This window comes from Sorghum bicolor, chromosome 7 (assembly GCF_000003195.3).
Source record: "Sorghum bicolor cultivar BTx623 chromosome 7, Sorghum_bicolor_NCBIv3, whole genome shotgun sequence".
NCBI lineage: Eukaryota > Viridiplantae > Streptophyta > Magnoliopsida > Poales > Poaceae > Sorghum > Sorghum bicolor.
In genome coordinates this window covers 63,817,797-63,841,522 of record NC_012876.2, presented here as the reverse complement: position 1 = coordinate 63,841,522, position 23,726 = coordinate 63,817,797, and the positions used below count along the sequence as shown (strand labels likewise).

Sequence of the window (23,726 nt, the reverse complement as noted above, 5' to 3'; positions counted from 1 at the left end):
CAAAATCAAGATTGATTTCAAACGCCTTCAATATAGGAGATGTGTTTTTTTTTTCAATAAACCAAATAAAAAATCTTATATAAAAAAAGCCGACCAAATTACAATCTGATCCGTTTTAGAAATCAAATTTTTCTTTGACTAGTACTACTGTACGTTTCAAAGGAGGATATTTTTATTTGACTGCCAGACTTCCCGTACGAGTCGATACCAATTTTTCTACTCCAAAAATCCAAAAGTGAAAAGTATGACCTGCTTGAAGCCGTGAAGGCGCAAAGCCTCGCCTGACCGAATCCCCATCCGGTTCCAGCCTCCCAGAACCCAAAGCTCCAAACTGAGGTCAAAACCGCTCTACAAGCTACATGGATTGGATGCCTGGCTCTGGAGATCCCAACGCTTGCCGGATTTGAGATCTGGTGGGTTTTGCCGCCTGGATCCGGAGGAGCCGCCGGCAGTTTGCGAGGTTGGCTCCGTTGCGTCGCGGAAGCCAGAAGGTCATGGAGTACCGCGCCTTCGACAGCAGCGGTGAGTTGCGTCTAGCTGATCCCTATGTTGTTTATGCGCTGGCAAATGCAAATGCGAGGAAACCCTGCTTTTGTGTGCGGTATCGATGGAAGCAGCATTAGGCTGCTGCCGGTGATTGTCTTAGAATGGGTACAGATGCGTGCTCAGTAGCGTGGTGGTGCGATTTTGTAGATAATTTCTTTTTTTTGTTATTATCAGTAGTGGCATGGAACATGCTTGATTGGTTTCTTTCAGGTTTGAGTCCATTGTACATTATTATCTTTCAGGTTTAAGTCCATTGTACATTATCATTAACATGAACTGTAGTGATGGGATAGCGAGGGGAATAGCATGTGTAGTCTGGTTGATGTTTTCTGAATACTGATAGTGGAAGATGGACCACATATTTAGATTACTGGGAGTAGGCAGGGTTTTATTTATTGTTTCTTCCATAATAGTTCCATGTAAATTATTATCATGTAAATGTGATCTAATTATCATAGAATTCACAAAAAAATAGCATAACTGTTGTAGTATGACTGAGTTGATTTTTTTTTTTTTTTTGAACTGAACTGGGAGAACTGCCTTTTACATTGAAAAAGAGGAAGGTCTGGACAGACAAGTTGATAATTTATTATTGTGGAAACAACATAAAGTTATGGAACTTATCTGAACACCACCAAGAACTTGAGTTGATTGGTTTAGAAAAGTTTTTGGTATTTGCATTATTGTTGTATTGATTATTTGCCTGATTTCAGTGACTGGTGATGAGCTCCCTCCAGCATATCAAATTAGAGGACCAAGAGTGCATTTCAGTGGGAATGGAAGGTCATTAGCAGGCACACTTTCTCAGCCAAGATCGCACATCAAGTTGGATAGCGATATACATCAGATTGAGCAACAGGCCTATACTGGTGTTCTCAGAGCATTCAAAATGCAATCGGATGCCCTGACATGGGTAATTTCATCAATGGAAACTTATTGGTGACTACTGTAGCCTATTATATTCCTTACCGAGAAATTTTAACAAGGGTCTTATACAGGAAAAGGAAAGTTTAATCACTGAACTAAGAAGAGAGTTGAAAGTCTCTGATGTGGAACACAGAATGCTATTAAACATGGTCAATGAAGAGGAGGCTGTCCATAGAATAAGGTACCGTGTTGGCCTGTATAGGGGTTAAAACATTTGCATTCATTGAGATGAAGAAATTGGTAACTTCAATAATGATTCCAGGATCATTAAAGTGTGCTTTGTATTCATAAACTTCTGTAGGCAGTCAAGGCAGGGAGGTGGAATGCAATCTAGCTTGCCTCATAACAGCATAGTTGATCACAACCATGGACCTCTCAAGAGGCAGAAGAAATCCCATTCCATGTATTCACTCCCTGTGGATCCCCACTCACCCGTAATGCCTCTGCAAGCAATCATGGGCAACAAGACATATAGAGTAGGTTTGAAGTATTCTTCATCCTGTTTTTTTTGTTCACCATCAACAATGTTCTTATACTTAATCCGTTCCCTTTTATCTGGCATGCAAGCATTTTTTTGGTTTGGCCACAATAACAGGCGCAGACTGAAGTACTGAGGGGACTAGCTATTAATTACGCGTAGTCAAAACACAGAGCGTTGCATGCAATGCTGCTTTATGCAGTCACTGCTATATTTTAGTAGAGAATAATATGAGGGAAAACGGCAGTCTTAATCGCGAGGGACAGCAAATATGATGCCCATATTTCTGTGAGTGTCTTGGTACCTGAAAACTCTCCTCTCATGCCAGATAAAAGGGAACGGAGGGAGTAGTTCTTAATAGGTGACCTCCTGGCAAGTGTGAAAGACATGCCCGTTGCACAAAAGATTATGTTCAACTGGCACATGTATGCACACACAGACACACAAGTTGAACCAAGATGAAAAATTAATCTTTTGAAAAATAAGCAGGTTAGGAAAGGTAATATGAAAGTATGTTTTGTTATTGCATCCTTTTTCATTGGCAATGTTTTGTTGATGAGTAGCCAGAATTCTTTACCTGCTGCTTTGATGTTTTACTTTTTAGTGAATGCTTGATCAAGCATTGTCCTAACCTATCATCTGATACTTTGCTTAACGAGTTGGGTCCAACGCCCATTTTATTGTTTCAAAATCTTAATCATCACTGAGCATGCATTTCTGTAGTTAGTGTAGCATGCTTTGTGTTCTACTGGCAGTTAAAAAGTGTCCCCTGACAGCTGGCACCTGAAAACACAAGACGGGACTCTGTCTATCAAACCCTTCCAAATCAGGGAGGTTGGCTGGCGTTTGATGGTGTTATGAAAGGTATGGATGGGAGAAGCGGAAGGTATCATGCGGACGAGTATTATGCTTCACCCAATAACATGGGGCTTTTGAGCTTCAATCATATTGACATACCTAATACTGAAAGTCTTGTGAAAAAGGTACATATTTCTCAATTTGGTGAAATTGAATGGAAGATTGTTATGTCAACGTCATGTGTGTTATCAACAGGTGGAAAGCGTATTATCTGATCCAGATGTGTATAGAATTGAAAGGGCAAAGAAACTGCTTATAGTAAGTTCGTTTTCTCTATTTCCCCTAGTAGCTCCTAAGAGAATCTGAACTGGGGAAGTTACCGTTCGTTCCTTCTTGAAAAGTTAATGTATATTATTATCATTGTAGAACCAAGAGCAGTCATTGCTTGATGCAATTGCCAAACTCGATGAAGCATCTGATCACGAAAATGGTAAGTTTCCATGGGTTGTGTTAGGATTTATGAATTTGCTATTTAAATGAATAGTTGCTCACTAGACAACATAAATAGATTGTGAAGTACCAAATCTTTATTACTGTCATTTATTTTCCTTCGACATAGTGATATATTTCCATGCGATAGGAGGTTGCACTGCATGTGATTTTTTGTGTATTGAAATGCCATAGTGAGTTGGCAACTTGTGGCATGTACATGTTGAGGGTAGTATATAGGCAAAGGAACTCTACTGTAAATGATTAAGAACAGCTATATTTCTTACTGTAAACATTTATCACCTCTTTTTGGTCAAAAAATGGAGACAGATGAGTACATGTGTCCATTGTATCTTCTTTATCTGGAAGGCTGTACTGGTTGCAGTTTGTTGTGTGCATCGACCTCCAAAATACACTATATACTTAGCATTGCTACTTTGTGCCCTGGTGTTGTAGAAGGCTTGGGATTCAATGTAGGTTTGTTGAGCTGTACTGCATGTCAATGAGTGAGTCAGCCCCACATGGGGACTGGAGATTGGAAATTCCACGGTTAGACATAGATTTATCCAACTTTTCGAGCATTGCGTTTTATGACGTTTTGTATGGTGACCCCATCAAACATTGCACATTAATTGTGATATTGGTAAAGTTCAGTAACAGCTCTCTATGTAACAGATGATATGATGCTCGTTGGAAGCCGGATTACCATTGGGTGACATGGGTGGCACACCTCTGACAGGGGCGATATTTTGGAGTTCACACCTTTGACAGCGGGTGAAGAGACAATGATGCGTGAAATGCTGTGTAAATAACGCTACTTGTTAGTCCGGTAGGTTAGGTTCTTTTGGCAGACAGGCAAATCTATGCATGCAATGTGATGGGAATATGTATTTTGAGCACCATCACATCCGGTGATGTGATGCTGTTTCATTTCACCTTTAATCTGAGTAAGCTTATCTGTGCTTGCCCCCCTAGAAATATGGGTCGGTTTCACTAGTTTGTATCTATGTTAATATCTAAGGATGTCTACTAAAATGGTATGTTATTTAAACTTTATCAGAGTTGATCCCAATCTTAGTTTAAGTTTGAGTGGAAAATCTGCATTTGAAGTGGATATGCGTGAAGTTCTGTCTAAGTCGTCCAGAGAGGCATCTACTTGTTAGAGTTGTTATGTTAGGCATTTTGCAGAATTGCAGGAGGGGGATTTGGATAAACAACTTCCAGCAGTCAGCACAAATACTGTCGCACGGGAAAGACTAAACAGAGTCAGCACGTTATATTACAGGATAGGCCGATGCTCTAGTTGCAGCACGTTTTGCAGAATTGCAGGAGGGGGATTTGGATAAACAACTTCAGCAGTCAGCACAAATACTATTGCACGGGCTAAAGACTAAACAGAGTCAGCACGTTATATTACAGGATAGGCCGATGCTCTAGTCTCAGCAGATAGTTAGCATGTATTGCATGATATACCCATGTTGACAACACACGGTATATTGGAGAGTACCTTCTGTAAGCATGTTTACTTCGTTCTTTAATATTTTATAAGTACAGCAAAACAAATAAGCGGGGATAGCTCAGTTGGGAGAGCGTCAGACTGAAGATCTGAAGGTCGCGTGTTCGATCCACGCTCACCGCAATATAATTTTTTTAAAATCATTTTTTAACCTTTTTCAAGCAGTTAACAAGCTTCCTTTGACTTTTGTTCCCTAGTAAATAACTTATTTACTTTTTTGCTTTCTAACCTTTTTCCAGTAGTTAACAAGCTTCCTTTGATTTTTTAATCATTTTTAAACCTTTTTCCAGAAGTAACAAGCTTCCTTTGACTTTCTTTTTCCAGTAAACAACTTATTTACATTTTTACCTTTTAACCTTTTTCCAGCAATTAACAAGCTTATTTTGAATTTTTCTTCACCAGCAAACAACTTCTTTTTTTCCCAGTTATTTTTAGCTTTTTCAACCAGTTCGTTTTACCTTTTTCAGCGATTGACAAGCTACCTTTGACATTTTTTCACCAGCAGTTAACAAGCTTCCTTTGACTTTGCTTCACCCGTTAACAACTTCCTTTTTTTCACCAGTTATTTTTAACTTTTTCACCAATTTTCGTCAAAAAATAAACTTTTTTCACCAGTTTTATTTTACCTTTTTCTTCAGCAGTTAACAAGCTTCCTTTGAATTTTTTTCACAAGTAACAACTTCCTTTTTCACCAATAAGCACGGATTTATTTATTTATTTATTTTGCTTTTTTTTCCTTTTTGTTCAGCGGCTAGCAAGCTTCCTTTACCCCTTTTTTCAGCAGTTAACAAGCTTCCGCTGACTTTTTCACTAGTAAACAACTTCTTTTTATTCAACAGTAAACAAACTTTTTTGACAAAGCTCTAGGCCCAGTTAGGGGTGGAGTTCTTTTCGCGGGAATTTAAATTCCTTTGTTTTTTGACCAACGAACCAGGTCAACAAACAAGTTTTTTTTAATAAAGCTCAAGCATCTTGGGAATGTTTTTTTTTACAGTAATTATAAACTATATTGCTCTTCATGTGTTTTGCTGGCATAATAGGGTGTTTTGAACGAAGGAGGCTATGGAGGAAATAAGGCTCCGACACCATTTGGAAATGTTTTTTTAGACTCTAAGCATTGGGCTTTGCATATTTAAGACTTAAAACATTGGCTTCGTAAAATTATACTTATATTCCTGACACCTTGATTCGTATTACAATATGCCTTATTATTTTATTTCTGATTTCTTTTGTAATTTATAAGATGACCACCTCATTTAATAACGAGTGTCTACCTCCACCTAGGAGTGTCGCCCTCTATCGAAGCATCGCCTAGCCATCACAGTCGCCGCCTCCCAATCGTACCATGTACCAATTCAGCAACCTCCGGCTTGGACTGCGCGAGCTATGCAACAGAGTTGATTGCGATCTCCTATAGGATTAGGCGGCGGCGATAGTCTTCCACACGACTGGGATATGGTAGTAAGGATGAGGACGGTGCTTCAAATGGGTACTCGTGGTTCTTCTCTAGTTTAATTTAATGAACTAAACAGATAATTTTTTCTTATTTTTTATTTAGTTCATTTAGTTACACTAGAGAAGAACCGCGGATATCTATTTGGAGGACCATCCCTAACCTTATATGGTAGCAGCTGCAGTCTTTGGCATGACTAGGAGAAAAGGTAGTGATGGGGATGGTCTCTAGTAGAAGAGTGGGATGACTAGGAGTAAAATGGGTACTCGCTGGATGGTGGCTGTGGCGACGTGAAGAACATGAGAGAAACATGATGGTCATCTTAGGTGCCAGCAATACCAAAAAGGATTAAGAAATAATAAATAAGGTATAATACCAAAGTAATCAAGGGAAAAATGTCAATTTTGCGAAGCTAACGTTTGGAGTTTTAAATACGTTAAGTGTAACGTTGGAGTCTAAAAAAACCAATTCTCTTGGCTATGAGCTCCCTCTGTTCTAGTGGAAAGTTTTGGTTTCCTCCACAAAACAAAGGAATTACAACATCCATAGTAGTAAACCTTTGGGTTTGCCTGATGGCCTAGGCAACTGCGCGTATGAGAGAAAAGAAAAACGGTGAGAGGGGGGGGGGGGGTGTGTGACCATGTCCAACTAGCCACGGATCGCTAAAGCACTTGCTGTGGCTGTTTTGGTTCCGGCAGCTAAAACAGTCCGTATGCATTCCAAATACCTCCTTTTGTCCAATTTATGTACTGTATTTTCCAACCCTCACTTTTGGTACTGCATCTTCATATAGAGTTAGGCAGTGGCCTACTTTCAGTCATGACTTTTGTAACATCCCTGATGTTACGAATACTAAAACTGGATCATGTCATCATAAGCATTGCAAAGCATAATTGTTGAGCACATCATTATGCATCAACTTAAAAATAAGTTTATTTTGGTTGATTGTGCTTAGGGAATTAAAGTGTGTTTATCGTGCTTGTGATAGTTGTTTAATCCCTAGCTAAGGAGGGTGGTAAGGGAATAGCTAAGAAAAACCCCTAATTTCAACCCCAGTTTTTGCCCCCTTTGGTGCAATTTGAAAACTAAGTAAAATTTGAGGTTGAGTTCAAAAGAAAAGTTGTAGATCTTGTCAAGATGTACAACTTTGGTGTTTTGAGTTTTTGAAGTTTCAGTACAAAATTCAAAGTAAATTTGAAAATACAGATTTCCAGAAATTGTCCCCTTTTCCAATTTGAATCCCCAATTCAAAATCTATTTGAAATCTTGAAAAGTGGCCAACATAAAAGTTGTAGATCTCAAAAAGTTAAACAACTTTCATGTTGGGAATTTTTCAAGTTGTTTTGGAAAATCAAAAGTAATTTTGGAAATTCTGTTTTGCCCCAATTCAAAAATTTGGAATTTCTTTGAATTGAGTTTGAATTTCAAAACGGTTTGGCCAATTTAGCTAATTTCCACGCAGAATTGGCTCTGGCCACCAAAATATGTTTTGTAGTTCACAAAATTTTGTACAACTTTTATTTTGGTGAAATTTTGGCTTTAGTTCAAACTTTGGCTGTTTTTGCTAAAGGACAGAATGGGGAGGATATGGACGTCTACAGTAACCGATATGCTCCTCGGCGCTCTGTCCAAGCGCGGCCACCGCTCGCGCAGCGCCGCCTGCGAGCGTGAGGGCACGCAGCTGCTTGCTGCCAGAGTCGCCAAGCGACGTGGACGTCATAGCCTCGCTCCTTTCTCCTTTCTGAGCACCGACGTGGACGACGTCGTCTGTTTGCTGTCCATAACCGAAAGAAACCCGACGCCCTTCCCCTTCAAATTCGTCGTGCTCAACACCTCTCTCACCAAATTGAGCTGTCCACGATGTTCGCCATCCCTCTGCGAACCCAGCGCACTCCCAAGCTCGCTGCATAACCCACTCAAGCGCCGGAGTTTCTTTTCCTTCTCCAAATCCGACCGAGCGCCGCCGTGGGCGCTTCACGTGGCCAGCCCTCCTCCGTGCTTCTCCACCAGTTCTGAGCAGCTTGACGAAGTCGTGATGAGCCCCTGATGCTCCCCAACTCGTCCCCTCGCCTTCCCGGCGGCCGGAGCGCCAAGTTTTCCCCTAGCCCCGTCCAGAACTCCGCCAGTGCCGCTGTTCACGTGGCCATGCCTCCACAGACCACCTCTGGCCAAGTAGAGGGAACCATAGGGTGTGCGTGAGTCCAAGTGAACTCCCCCGCTGCTCCACTGCCGCCGAAGAGCACCCCAACGTCGAAACTGCGATCTCCGGCGAGCTCCTCTGTTTTCAGTTCGCGGCCAGGGACTTCGCGCGACAATTTGATGTTCTCCAGGGGTCTAATTGCAGAGACTGTGACTCAGGTGAATAGTGCTATAAGGACTTGTTTGTAGATGTTTTGTTGAATGTTTGAAAATTCATATCTAGAGTTTGGTAGCTCCAATTTTGGTGAACCAAATTTTGTTGTGCTCCTTGAGATGTCTAGTGTTTATTAAAAATATGAAACTGACCATGTTTTGTAGTAAAATAATTAGTTATGATTTATGCCTTTTAATTATGTTTAAAAAGGAGAAATTCATATCTAATTCTGTGTAGCTCCTATGGGCCTGAAATTTTTATGGTGTTCTTATGATGCTATGTGAGTGTTACAGTAAAGATTTCATGTTCAGTGTATGATATATGGTTAAGTTATTAATTTGTCTTGTTTAGTGCTTATTAAATAGTTTACAATTAAACTAAAAATAAATAAATGTGAAATATGGTTCCTCTGCCTTTGTATGAGGTTGTTATATTATATAGATACATAATTTAGCTATGTGTTTGTAGAAAATGTCAAGTTTCTTATTTATCTTGTTGCTACATGCTTTCTTGTGATGGAAATTTATCTTTTTCATGGAAATTGCTATACTTATCCAAATGGCATGAAACTTATACAGTAGATTTTGGAGAGCATATATGAGCTGCTGTAGTTTTCTCAGAATTTACTGTGTACTTTTGATATATGGTTATTGCTTTGTCTATTTACCTAAATAAATTAATAAAAACATGAAAGGAATTTATTTAGGGATGACCATGATGTTTTCTAGTATCTCTTTAATGTATTTCAACTATTTGTGAGCTGGGTTTTGCCCAGGTCCAAGTTTGAAACATTAATGAAATGTTATTTGTCTATAATTAAATTATTAGTGATTTCTGGACAGTTTCTGGAACCTTATGAATTGCTCTAGGTAAATAATGTTGGATATGAAACTTGTCTATAACAAAGTTGTATAGAATTCATGTATCTAGCTGGTGTTAAATTTTGGTGGCATTTGGCCCTATAGTTTCTGAGTTATGCCTGTTTAAATTTAAGTTTCAGAAATGGTTCCTCTCTGTCAAATTCTGGATCAGTTTTCTGTAGTTGTGCAATTTCAACCTACTAAACTTATGAATCATGAATTGTAGTAATTTTCATAAGCTTTCCAAAATGTTATGGATCATGACTTTTGGTGATCTAGAACTCTGGTTATAGATGTATGAAGCTTAATGTCTGATTCTGTCCAAGGTCTGGACAAAATTGTTTATTCATACTGTTTGGCCATGTTATCTATTAAATCAGTTCTCGAAGATAATAACAAAGTTGTAGAAAATTATCTAAGCTTTCCAGAAAGTCTAATATCACCTTTGTTGGATGTTTGGATCCCTAATTATGGTTGAATGAAGTTGTGTATATGCTGCTGTCCTGGTTTTGTGTGCAAATAGAATTGTTTGCTTTTAGCTAGCCTTTACTTAAATAATGAGTAACTTAATTTCCAAATTAGAATTTGAGTGCTTTTGGGATTGTGTGATGACCTGAGGTCATTATCTTTTATGACCTTTGGCACTTAATTATTGTTTGATGTTAATACTTAATTACTGCCATTAATATTTAATTAAGAATTGATTAAGATAAATAGAAAACCTAATCATTTTAGGTTTTGATTGATCTTTGGGATTGATTGACAACCAGTGGTTACTTGGCATGATATGCTCCCTGGTTAAGGATTCTTTCATGTAAATGATCTTTGTTGCTTAATAACTACACAACATTGCTTAATGAAGATGATAAAATTTGCTTAGTAGTAATCTATGCTTTGATAACTAAGTTAGTTTGTTTCTATACCGTGAAGGTGAGTTGTACTCGAGGTAGTTTTGTTTGTTGTCATCATCCAAGAACATGTGACCTGTCTTTATCATGTCATGAGCATCTCATTGATCATGCATATGCACTTCTACGTGTAGACTACGCTCCGGAGGAATCTGATCCTCAGTGGGTTGCTTCCGAGTTTATAGAACCATCTGGTTTTGCTGAGTTGCCGAACTTCCCTTCCGGTCAAGGCAAGCCCCGGACATGAAACCCTATCCTTGTATTTTCATAAAGTTATTTATATCACTTGAGTTAATATGATGCATTAGGTGAATAGGAGTTGAGTGAATCCTATTTGCTGCATTATCTACCTTGATGATTTCAATATTAACCTTGATACTTGTTTTATGAAAATGCTTAGTATGCTTAGCCCTGCTTATTAGAAAGGTTTTCGAATGAGAAAGTTTGAAGGGTTGTTGTGGAATACTTTTAAGGTCAATACTGTTCAACTTGAGACCGGTCGGTGGACTTGCTTTAAGAATGGAGTCTTAAAGTAGTGTCTCCAACTGTGTCGATTAAGGACCGTACCGTTGTTGGCCTGTTGTGATTGAGACCTTTGAGTACAGCCCACATGCGCTGGTAAGCCTTACCTATAGCTATTCCGATACTTGAGAACGGCTAACCGCGTACTGGGAGTGGAGAGATGGCGAGAGTAGCGTGTACCCACCTTACGGATCTGAGATGACCGGGAAACATCTAGATTGGCTGTAGGATGGTGGTGTACTGTACTCTCGGGTGACGCTGGACCCGTTCTTGTATGGGAGGATCTATAGAAAAGGTTGACATATGCAAGATTAAGTTCTACATATGTCGTGTGGTACTGAATCCCCAGCTGGGTTTAATCGATTCGAATCGCCGTGTTTCCTCGGATATGGAGCCTCAATCCTCACACCATCATCGTAGTAATAAATGAACTTTGGTATAAGAAAGAGGTGGTTTGCTTATGAAAGTTTGATAATAATTTTGGTTAGTCATAAATGATGATCTTGAGTTAAAACTTGAAAGTAGGTTTTACTCTTAGTAAGCTTTTATGCAAAAGAAATGCTTTGATCTTGCTAAAGCCTTACCTTAAATCCCTATAGCCTGCATACCTGAGTCTTCACCTCTTTTCTAGTCGGTTAAGTCTTGTTGAGTACTTTTGTACTCAGGGTTTTATAACCCCTGTTGCAGGTGCTGACTTAGACTGCTAATGGAGGTCATGTCGGTGGGCGCGACATGATTTATCCACCTCTTCTACCTTAGAAGCTTCACCTAAGATGCTTCCGCTACTCTATACACCTTTTGGAAATTTAGTTAAGTTTATACTTCATCATATGTTGTAAATTAAGTTATAAATCTTCCGCACTCTGATGTAAGTTATTTTTGTAACAAATGTTGTAATGTTGTGGTAACTCCATGTTGATCCTGTACGAGTTAAAATGTGGATGATTCGGGGTCCTCCGAGGGCACCCGACAGACTATCCAAGTTATATGACTCTCATGTGCAGTAGTCAGAGGTCTTAAGGACAATGTCAAGTGCATGTGGGCCATATAATTAGGGTGGTTCTGCCACAACTTTGCAGAGAACTAAACAGTTAGCCATGTCAGAGAGAGAGAGAGAGGTCACTGTTCAACTCTCTATGCTCTGTAATAAAAATGTGAGCATTGCTGTAATGAAGTCACAGATGAGATTTGAGTGACTAGTGTTCCTTGGACAGTACCTACTGATCACTATAAAAGTTTCAAATTTCAGTCTAAAAAGAACATACTACTCGACGACAGTTTCTAAACAAATCGTCTTCCACAATCCCATGAGAGGCCCAGCGCAGGTCAGTTCATCCAGTTTTCCCCCGAAAGAAAAAAAAAACAGTACCACCCCTACAAGGCTACAACACTGGCATACAGTACAAAAGCTCGGACGGGACGCTCCTACAACCCTACGTCATGTACACACAGCTGAGAGAGAGAGAGTCTCTGAGACTGGGCCCTACCGCTTCCTACTGCCTCCCATTCCATCCCATGCATCCCCTTCACTTCCTGCCCCCGCGCTTCCCGCCGCCGCCGCCCTTCGCCCTCTTGGACGGTGGAGGGGACGGCGGCGCGGCCGCGCGTTTCGGTGGCCTGCCCACGTTCCTCCTCCCCGGCGGGGTCTTCTTGGACCCAGACCCGGACCCGCCCGCGGGCTCCTTCTTGCCCTCCCCCTTCCCGGCCTTCTTCTGCTCCGCCTGGGCCGACAGCTTCAGCGTCTCCAGCAGCGACACGCGCTCCGTGGACGGCGCCGACCCGCCTTGCTTCATCCGGTTGAGGAAGTTGACGGCGTTGCGCTTCTTAGCGACGCCGGCACCGCCGCTGCCGCCGCCTTTCTTGTCAGCAGCAGGCTGCTTCTTGGCCTCCTCTGGCGGCGCGTCGCTGTCCGAGCCGTTGTCCGCCGCAGCCGCCTTCGCAGCCTTCCGGACAGCAGGCCCGCCGCGGGTCTTGGTCGTCCTCGGGCCCCGCGCCGCCCGGTCCTTGGCATTGGCGGCCGCCGCCGCCTTCCTCTTGCCCACCGCCGCCTCCTGCTGCTCCTCCTTGTCGTCCGTCTCCACCTTCGCCGCGGCCTTGGCGATGGAGCTCCGCTTCCGGCACACGATGATGGGCGCCGTCTTCTCCAGCAGCGACCCGACGTCGGCCTCCGCCTTGGCCTTCTTCGACGCCCCCGGCCCCGCGGCCGCCTTGCCCGAGGTCCCCGCCGGCTGGTCCTTGGACATGTGCTTGGCGACGAGCGCGCGCGTCCGCGCCGCGGCCGAGTGCTCGGGCGAGCCGCGCGGGTAGAAGACCAGCGCGTTGGCGCACAGCAGGAGCAGATCGCGGTAGAACTCGGTCGCCGAGGCGTAGCTCCCGGCCCCACCGTCCAGCCTCGACCTCACCGTCTGCAGGTCCACGTGGCGCCTGATGGTGCTCCTGTATTTCGCGTCGTCCTGCGAGCAACATTTTTGGGCCCATCGGTCAGTGGAAAAGCAAATAACCAAAAGAGTGAGGAGAAGGAAAAATATCCAAAAACAGCCTACCAAAAATCAAATTGATACAAAAATAAATAAATCCAAATCAAAACAAAACAAATGGGGAACAAATTTGTACACAAAAGCAGGTGAAATGCTGTGGAGCACGTCACGTTAGCACGTGAGGGCACGATTTTTCTCTCTCTGAGAAAAAAGAACTGTGGGGGATATTTTAGTCCTTCAGCAGTCAGTACACTGTACGCGGCGGCGGCAAAGCAAAACTATGGCCGACAAGCCGGGCCCACGACGTCGTTTTTTGAAACTACCACGTGGCGGGGCATGATTGGCCTACAGCCAAGAAGGACCACCACCCCGGAGCGCGAAACGCGCCTCTCGGAGCGCCACCCGCTCTCGCGCCTACCCTTATCTCGGACGGCCGAGGCCGACCTCGCCCCGGCCCGGACGGCGCCCGATCTACACGTCCCCGGGAGGCCTCACGGGTGACGACCGCGCGTACGTGTACGGCGCCCCCACCCCGCCAGGCCATTACCACCGGGCCCATTGCCACCGCCACACGACGGACGCCGCCTCCGTACGACCGACGCGGCTCCACTTCCACGTCGTGCCCTCGCCGGCGACGGCGACCAGGCGAGGTGGTCGCTTTTGCGTGTGCAAGCGAAGCGAAGCGAGCGTCTAGGCCACCGGGAAACCGCGAGTGTTTCGCGATTTGGGGGGGGACTGCTGCCGAGCAATCGCCATGCATAGCGCGAGATACTCGTAAAGCGTACTCCACTGACAGCCGGGTTGGGCGCTTGTGTTTGGACGGTTCCGTAATTTTGAAGATTTTTATTTTAATGACGCGCGGAGAAGAAAATGGAGATTAGAGGAGGGGTGAATGGTGATTTTTCTTTTTTTTAGTTTTACAGTTTATACAGTTTACTGTGTGTTGTTTTTATAGAAAAAGAAAAAAAAAACAACGGGACAGAGGATAATTTGTTTTTTTTTACCTGGCTCTCGAGCCGGCGCTCGAACACGGAGCCCGGCTTGCTGGTCCGCACCGACTCGAGGAACGCGCGCAGCGCCTCGGCCTCCGACGCGGGGAGGACCGGGGCGGGCGGAGGCGCCGGCGGCGGCGGCGCTGAGGCCTCCTCCGCCTCCGCGTCCTCACCGGCAGCGATCTCCGGCTCGCGCCGGCGGGACGGGCTGGCCGAGCTCTGCACGTCGCTGCTCTCCTTCTCCGCGTCCTCCGCCGGCGTGTCCTTTGACCCGGCCACCGACTCGCCGGAGGCCTGCTCGCGCTTCACGGCCGACGACTCGCGGGCTGCAGCGGCGTCTCCTGCCCCCTCGTCCTCCCCTCTCGCCTCCGCCGCGTCGCCGTCCCCGGCGTCGGCGGTGCCGCCGGCGTCCTGCGCCGTCCGCGGCCGCTTCAGATCTGACGAGTTGGACTCCTTGCACGACCGCCCGGACTCGCCGCCGGAGACACGATCCTCGCCGACGCCGGCATCGTCCTCCTCCAGCGATCCTTTCCCTGTCGCCGGCTCCTCCTCCTCGTCGTCCTCCTCCTTCACCGCCGGTGGATTGGCCTCGACGGAGATGCTCCTCTCCCTCTCCTCCTTGAGCCGTTCCACTTTGGATTGCAACGACCTGGCAAGGCACGCCGGTGGGAAAAAAAAAGAAATACGAAATCAGCGTTTCCGCTAGAAAAAACCGCGGCCGACCGATCCGCATCAGACGGCTGAGCTGAGTGAACCGGGCCGGCCCGAAAGCGTTTTAATGTTTTCTCGTTAATAATATTAATATCCTGTCCAGGCTGGGGCGGGTTTTTTTTTTCTTGGCCATTTACCCGATCGAGAGATCGTATCGCTCGACCTCGCGGCGGAGCTCGGCGACGCGCAGCTTGCGGAGCTCCTCGACGCACCCGTCGGCGGAGGCGGCATCGGGCTCCTCGTCGCCGTCGTCGTTTTCGGAGCCGGCGCCGGCGGCGAACCGGCGGTGAAGGAGGCGATAACGGAGGCGGCACCCGGCGGGCGTGAGGCTGTCGGCCGCGGCGGGAGGGCAGCGGGACAGCATCTCCATGGCCACGGAGTCCCAGCTGGCCGTGCCGTGCTTCCGCACGGCGCAAGCCAGGAGGAGCTCCTCCCACGTGCCCCAGATCTCGCCGCCGGCCGCCGCCGAGGTCCCCGGAGACACGCCGGGATCGTCCGATCTGGCCGTCATCCTCGCCTCCTATTCTTCCCCAGCCGTACCAGCTCCACGTCCCGGCGACGGCGGCGGCGGCGGCTACGGCGGTGGCGGCTCATAGCGCCGCCTCCATGGATTGGAACGGAATGGAATGGGAACGAAAGGTGAGCTAGGGTTTGGTTGGTCTGGCTGGTTGGGCTAGCCCCCCCGCCCCGTGCCGTCGCCCCCCCTTGCCTGCCCTGCCTATCTATCTCCCTGCCTGTGTGGTTCGTCTAGGTTTTGGTTCCGGCTCCCTCCCCCACCACCATCTGGTCCCTTTCTCCCCCTCTCTCTCGTTCTCCTTCTTCTCTTTCTTTATTTGGTTTGGTTTGGATTGGTTTGGTCTCGGTTCAGAAATGGAGCCGGTGCGTGAAGGGCCTCTTCGAAATTTCGGTGACTAACCGTGGCGTCTTGGCGAAATGGGACCAAATTGAATTCTTGCAAATAATTCGTGTGCCGGGGCCTACCTACCACTCGCTATTCCATCGAATTTTCAATTCTCAAAATTCTCCCGAGCATCATGGCGAACAGAACTGGACCGGCCCAATGATACTCGGTTGCTAATAACCAACCTGAGCACGTAAAAAATGGCCCAACTGGATGCGGTTTCATTAAACAGGTACAAATGCCAGATTTGAGTGGTATAATAGTTTCATGACCAGAATAGCCTGACAAGTTGATTGTTAACAGAACTTTACTTTCAGTGAATGGCGTCATGTGATGCTCATCACGAAAAGCTGCATTGAGTCCCCAAGTTGTCTTGCCAACCACGCAGTAGACTCCTTTTTAACCATGGTTCTTAAGCTCTACTATACGTCTGTTCTTTTAACGGAAGAAGAAAGTAGCGAAGAGCTAATTAGTAACTTTTAGAATTTACAACTTTTTTTACCCAAAGTTTTTTCACTCTGTAAATGCTAAGTTATTTCGAAAGTTGTTTGACAAATGATGAAAACACATACCTTTTTGGTACCAACTCATGATAACATTTTGTATATTGTATTTAGAAAAAGAAAAATAAACCACGTTAAAAATATAACAAAAGAAAAGAACAACTTGCTCGCCTAGTCAAATCCTTGTAGAAATCACATAGTGACACGAAGATGTTTTCTAGAGCACTACTTGTGAAAATGTTTCTTTTGAGAATGTTTTTAGAAAAAAAAATGAAATAAAGTCTGCCTAAAAACATAACACATGATCACAATTCACAATAGCTTGCTCACCTAGTTAGCTCCTATTTGCATGGAGCACTCAATGCCGCTATAAGGGCCTTCCTCGTGGGTATCCCATGGTAGCACGAAAATTTCAACACCACACTCTTAATGTTTCCATACTCTAGGCATGGAGCTTCAATCGCCTTGCCCTTGAGCGCATGCATGTAAAAGTGTGTCACCCGACTTACTCTTCTCGAGTTTCAGGGTTTGATCCGCTTGTGGAATCACCCACCTCTTTTCTCAAATATCTAGCCATTCTAAGGGCATAATCCTCACAAAGAGAGATTGGGATCATGGAGAGTTCAAGAGGAAAGAAAAGGGGAGGATGATAGAGAATAGGGTTGGGAGGCAATGCTCCTAGCTAGGTTTCACCTACCATGGCAGCGGCCCATATCGTGGAGACGAAAGACATGTCAATCTATAGGAGGGTGCGGTAGTGGGTTTAGAGGGTGGAGAGAGAGGTTGAAGATAGGTAGAGGGAACGAGGGAGGGGGAACAAGATTGGTTTTATTATCTCTCCCTAGGGGAATGTGAAAGGGTCCCATGAAGCTAGTGGAAAAAAGGAACCGGTATTTGTGCAAATGAGCAAAATAGTTATTTTAGTCCCTCAACTTTGCATGTAGATTCGATTACGCCACTCATGTCTCATATAATTCAATCTAGTCCTCCGACATTATCCTTGGGTTCGATTTTGTCCCTAGTTCGCAAATAAGCAGTGCCAATCATTATCTCTTTTTGCATGACTTATTTTAGGACAAAAAACGACATGTTGTCTACCTTTTTCGTTTCATCATGGTAGAGAGTTGCATCAATAGGCTAAGTAAGTAGACACCCTCTACCATCTTAGATAAAAAATATACAGAAACAAAGTCTATGCTAAGTTTGTAGAATAAAAAATTAGAAAATAGTTGTATCAACTAGTACATCTTAATTGTTCATTTAGTTTGATGGGGGCGAGATTGATCGATTACATGGCCTTGGTTTCGTAGATTCGTATTTTTAGGAGAGAGGAGAAAGGAGGAGGAGGCCTACCTGGCGGCTGGCGCGGATCCGTTGCAGGATTCATTGCTAGATCTGGTAGATTCGCCGTAGCCCCGCCGTGGGATCTGTCAGGTCCGCCATGGCCGGTGCGGGCATGGGCGCAAGGAGGCAGTGGGGCGCGGTGAGGACACACGTTGGGTCGCCGTTGCCGGAGAGAGAGAGAGAGAGAGCTAGGGAGAGGAAAGGGTGTGCAGACGAGAGGAAGAGGGGGAAGAAAGATGGGGCGGGCGGGTGTGTGGGCTGAACAACATGAGTGTGCACGCTCTTTATTTAGTATTTCTGTTTTTTCTCATCACCATGTGTGCTTTCATATTATATCACCACAACAAACTCCATCTAACAGTGGATAATATGTACCAAAGGCATAAGGTCACATATTATGTTGAATGGGCACGCGAACATGGCACACACTGAAAACTAGGGTTAGGGATAACTTATTCACAAATGGAGGGAGCAAAATGACTACTAGTATTTCTAAAGAAAAAAGTTTTGAATAGTAGTAATGGCCTAATGGGCCCCTTTGCCGTTGGGCGGTTCTGACAGCACGCACCTCTGGACGAAAACTATTAAACGTAGATGATATACAACTCATATATTTTGGTGTATCAATCATAGATAATATACTCATCTGAGGACTGTCACATATTCTATGGATGAATCCATGGTGAATCTGGCACAATTGACATAACTGCATCATATCTTGACTGGGCAAATGTGGCGACCATAGAAGTTCTCATGTGTGATTTGTATAGCAATTTTATGATCTAATTGGTTGGTGACCTAAACTTGCCACGCCTAATCTTAGTTGCCAAAGAAAGTGTGGCCACCAAAATTGAAGCCACACTTATGACAAGATTTAACACGAAAATAATTCTATGATATGTGGGACAGGGTGCTAAGAAAATGTGGTGCCATAGGTACGGTAGTGAACCAAACAAGTGCTGAAGAAACTGTGGCATGACAAATTTTTGACATGACAGGTTTTGGCAAATAAATCCTAGTTTGTGTATCCGTTGTTTTACCGGTGGGTTGCAGAAAGAAACCTAGCTCTTTGATGGTGCCATTGGCAAGTCACGTGGCTTAAAGAGATCGGTGGTTGCTGGAAGGATAGGTACTACAATTTGGATTTGAAGTTCGAGGTAAGCTCAGGATCATCCATATCTGCTGAGCATCTCCGTTCCTTCATGGTGAATGAAAAATGGCTACTCTTATGTTCCAAAATAAGTGTCACTGTGAGATACGTGTACTCTAAGACGGTGGGAGTAGGTTATTCAAGAGATAGAAGCGGGTCTTGTGTTAATTTCAGTAAGAGATTGCCCAAAATTGGTGTGGTGCTGGTACATGAGGTAGCACTAGCACGATTCGTCGCAAGGGGCGGAGCTAGGCCTGTTCACTGGGGTTGGCTGACCCCATATGATTTTTAGTAAAATATAATTATTAGTGGAAAAATCACTATTACACACTGTTCTACACTATGGAAGACTCCAGCTTGGAACATTGAAGACCCCGGTGAAGCTCTGTGCTGGCTTAAAATTGTAAAACGAGGTGTCCGGTAATAGGCTCTACTCTATGTTTGGATTTGCAACTTCCTAATTGAACAATATTTGTCAAGGCCTTGTTTACTTCCAAAATTTTTTACAAAATATAAATAGTGACACTTTCGTTTGTATTTGACAAATATTGTCCAATCATGGACTAACTAGGGTCAAAAGATTCGTCTCGTCAATTTCGACCAAACTGTGTAATTAGTTTTTATTTTCATCTATATTTAATACTCTATGCATGCGTCTAAAGATTCGATGTGACAGAAAATCTGAAAAATTTTGCAAAATTTTCTGGGAACTAAACAAGGCCCAAATATAAACAAAAATGCTATGATACCTATTTTGCAAAAAAAAAAAAATTACAACTAAACATGGGCATTGTTTCCAGTGGCAGTTTGGCACCATCATTCGCAACACTTATCCATTGTAGTACGAACGATCTAAGCAACCAACAGGAGCAGATCAGATCAGCACACAGCAGCTTCAAATTGCTGCTGACAGTTAAACTACTAGCTGCGGGGTCGCACGCACCGCAGCCTGGCAGGGCAATTGCGGCAAGGCAGGCTGCTCAGCGCAGGCGGGCCTCCAACGCCTTCTTGAGCTCCTCGCCGACGTCGTCCGGCGCGGCAGCCGGCTCCCTCGCGGTCGCCGCGCCCCGCACCGGGGACGGCTTCGTCGCGTGGTAAGGCTGCGGCCGCGGGTGTGGCTGCGTCTGCAGCGCGGTCGATGTCACCCTGCCCTCACCTCTGCCCGCCGCCGCCGCAGCGGGCCGCGCGGCCCTGCTGCTGCTCCGGACCTCCGCGCGGAGGTCCTCCACGGCGCGCCGAAGCAGTATGTTCTCCACGTTCAGCGACTCCAGCTGCTGCCTCACCAACGAGAACGCCGCGTCGCCATCCGAGTCCGACGCCGACGCCGACGCCTCGGCCTCGGCTCGGGCGCACTTGCTGCCCGTGCCGGCGCGCGGGGACTGCTCAATGGAGATCTTGCTCATGACCAGCAGCGGCATCTTGCTGACGGGCGCGCGCGCGCCCTTTCCGTCCGCGTCGTCAGCGAGCAGCTCCGGCGGCACGCGGAGGCCCCAGTTGAACCGCAGGCTGGCCCTGCCCCACAGCGGGAGCACGCTCCTGGTCGTGAGCCGCATCCCGGACAGCAGCGCGCCGACCCCGCTCTTGGTCCCCGCCGCCGCGACGTCGGCCGCGAGCCCGCTCCCGGTGAAAGTGAACTGCGGTCTGTAGTCGAGGAGCTTCGTCTCCCGCCCGTGGCCGCCGTCGTCGGAGCCCGGCTCCCCGACCTTCCGTGGCGCTGGCGCCGCGGGGGCGGCGGGGGAGCGCAGCGTGTGGGAGAGGGAGAAGTCGCCGAGGCGCGGCTTGAGGCGGAGGAAGAAGGCGGGCGAGGAGGAGGGGTCGGGGGCCAGGAGGTTGAACTCGGCGGCGAGCGCAAAGGGCGCGCGCGCAGGGGAACCCAGCGGGCCGAGCCCCGCGCGGACGGTCAGCGCGAAGGGGAGCGCCGGGTCGTTGGGGCGGTACGAGAGCCGGAGCGCCGGGCCCGACGCGAACGCCGTGGACACGTCGAACCGGAGCTCCCTCGGGTCCCCGCCCGCCGCCAGCCCCGACTGGAACGGCAGCCCCAGCACGGCGATCGGCACCTTGGCGCGCATCAGCGGCCGCTCGTCGTCGCGGAACTTGATCGACGCCTTCATCGGCCGGGGTAGAGGGCGCTGGCGCGGTGCCGGGAAGTGCGGTGGCGTTTGCGGCGGAGATCAGGACGCTTCGGGGGCCCCGCCGCCGCCGGTGAGATCAGATGCGGCGCGTGTGTGTGCTGCGGCTGCGAGGTGGGCGAGGATCGGCTGGGGGTCTGGCCCTCTGGGGGATTGGGCTCTGGGATTTGGGAGTGGGTGGCAGGGGAGGCCGGAGGCTGGTCTGACCGGCTGAGCCGGTGTGTTTTCATCCTTTCCTTTTCTGCCCTCGCCCTTTTGCTTGTAATTACAGGTTTGCCATCTGCCCTCGGCCTTGCCCTCAGGCACCGCAATGTTCCTCGAGAGAACGGGAACATGGAACAGAAAATGTTTTTAGAACATGATTGATGAGAACAAGAAACCTAACATAAAACCCCAAAATAACACACTGAAATAACAAACTAACAGAAACAATATGATAATTAGAAGCAACATATACAACACAACAAAACGAGCCTAAAATAATACACTGGAATAAATAATTAGCACTAAAACAAATGGAATTAGTACATGCTAAAAAACATACAAGATAAGACACCTGCACCGTTTAACATCATGGAATGAAATAACAGGAACCGCATAATTATATTTAGGAACTGAAATAAATAATTAGCACTAAAACAAATGGATTTCGGAAAGGCAAGAAACCTAACATAAAACCCCAAAATAACACACTGAAATAACAAACTAACAGAAACAATATGATAATTAGAAGCAACATATACAACACAACAAAACGAGCCTAAAATAATACACTGGATTAAATAATTAGCACTAAAACAAATGGAATTAGTACACGCTAAAAACATACAAGATAAGACAGCTGCACCGTTTAACATCATGGAATGAAATAACAGGAACCGCATAATTATATTTAGGAAAAAATAAGAAGAGACAGCATACCTAGAACGAGCAGCCGAACGCACAGGTAAACACTTGCTGGAAGACGGAACAACAGGAACCCAGCCAGAAGACAAAGCACCAACAGATCAACACGCCGCCGCAGGAACACACGAAGGACCAGCACGCCGGCCGCAATACGTAGCGGCGGCACAACAAGCAAGCGCAGCCTCGAGGAACACGCAGCGCCGGCCGCAGCGCCGGCCGGCACGACGAATACGCTACGCCGGCCGCAGCACCCAATGGCGGCGCAGCAATCGAAGAGGATTGCGACAGCAGGAGGCACCCAGATCCGAAGAAGGCGAAAGCAACGCACGCAGAATACGAAGGAAAGAAACGAAGGAAGAACAGCCGCAGAAGACGAAGGCAGAGCGACGGCTCCGAGGGAGGAAGAAGATAAGGAAGAGGGGAAAAAAATCCAACGAATGAAAACAAGCCAAGGGCACTGGGCGGTGCCTTCGTTTCCCTTTTTTTTCTTTACCTCGCTCAAGACCGCTGGCCTGGCCACCGCTAACGGTACTCCGTTCCCTGGTCAACAGATCTGTTTCCAACACCGACAGGCCGCACACGGAACAGTAACCCGTGCCGACGTGGACACGCTGAGCTCCCGGAGAATGCCGCAGGATTGTAGGGGAGAACGTGGAACGTGGACATATTACATTCTAATAAGGTGCTAAGGCCTTGCCTGGTTTTGGTGAAACCCATGGTCAACGTGGACGATGCACAGTACAATACTCAGTCTTAGCTCTTAGTTGTGGACCCTCCTCGAAAAGATCTTAGTTGTCTTAGGACCGATATATCTCTCTATCTATTTTTTTTAATAGAAACCTCTGCTTTTCAGAAAGCACCATGTTTGGATATAAACTGGGATACCAGTATCTAAAACAAGCACAAAACAAGACTAATATGAGAACATCACAATAAGAGACTAGCAGAACATTCAAATCTCAAAAACGTTTGTGGTCATCACCATGCTTGATTTAAAGCTTCTCATATCAGCATTTTCTTTACGTGGACATTTTCTATTTGTCAGCTTCCTTTAAAAATGGTAACAATCTCTGCATTAATGACAAAGCATATATAAAATGTCTGTTGGCGCATTAGGATATTGCCTCTCAATTGCCATCTTATTTCTAGTAACCCAAAAAGTCCAGACAAAGCCAGCAAAAAGAAACATGAGCACTCGTATTTGGAGGGGGCCCTTGCCCTGTAGTCAAACTTCTGAGAATTCTTGCAAGGAATGGGGAATATCTCCCAAACTAAACACTTCCTTTATGAATGCCCAAATCATTCTAGCAAGAACACAGTCAAAGAAAAATATGGTTTATAGTTTCTATAACCCCACAGAGACAGCATTTTCCATTTCCTCTCCACCCCCTTCTGATCAAAGATTGCCCAACTGGCAATTTGTTTTTAAAGGTTTGCCATAGGAAGAACTTTATTTTGAGTAGGATTTTACACTTCCAAATTATCCCAACAACTCTACTCGCCATGCCTCTATTTGACAAAGACTTAGTTGTGAAAGATTTAGATTTCTCAAGCACCCAGGATACTTTATCAGGAATATTATCATCTAAAAAAAATGTTGAAGCTCGTCATACAGAAGAGTCCATCTTTGAAACTCTTCGGTAGAAAGAGCTCTTCGAAATTCCACAAACCACTCCGAATCAACCTAGCAATTAGCCACAGAACAATTAGGATGCCACACCATCTTATAAAGCTCTTCATACAAGATTTTCAATGGAACTTCA

The 23,726-nt window shown here is 45.9% G+C and overlaps 3 protein-coding genes and 1 non-coding gene across 4 annotated transcripts; 2 read left to right on the top strand and 2 right to left on the bottom strand.

The window, feature by feature from the left end:
- Positions 193-4,304, top strand: LOC8064023 (protein EMSY-LIKE 3). The gene is made up of 8 exons (XM_021464198.1): positions 193-522; positions 1,260-1,459; positions 1,545-1,654; positions 1,775-1,949; positions 2,728-2,934; positions 3,005-3,067; positions 3,176-3,239; positions 3,914-4,304. Exons 1-8 carry the CDS (start codon positions 495-497, stop codon positions 3,952-3,954), a joined length of 888 nt encoding a protein of 295 aa, XP_021319873.1. The 5' UTR covers positions 193-494; the 3' UTR covers positions 3,955-4,304.
- TRNAF-GAA lies at positions 4,805-4,877 on the top strand. The gene has a single exon. It is a non-coding gene; the product is annotated as a tRNA-Phe (tRNA).
- LOC8064022 (nucleolar and coiled-body phosphoprotein 1) lies at positions 11,993-16,231 on the bottom strand. Its single transcript, XM_002444723.2, has 3 exons — positions 15,168-16,231; positions 14,332-14,968; positions 11,993-13,303 (listed from the first exon to the last, which is right to left on the bottom strand). The coding sequence occupies exons 1-3, from the start codon at positions 15,539-15,541 to the stop codon at positions 12,377-12,379; spliced, it is 1,938 nt and encodes a 645-aa protein (XP_002444768.1). The 5' UTR covers positions 15,542-16,231; the 3' UTR covers positions 11,993-12,376.
- On the bottom strand, positions 19,681-21,675 carry LOC8055173. Its single transcript, XM_002444722.2, has one exon. It carries the CDS (start codon positions 21,037-21,039, stop codon positions 19,909-19,911), a length of 1,131 nt encoding a protein of 376 aa, XP_002444767.1. The 5' UTR covers positions 21,040-21,675; the 3' UTR covers positions 19,681-19,908.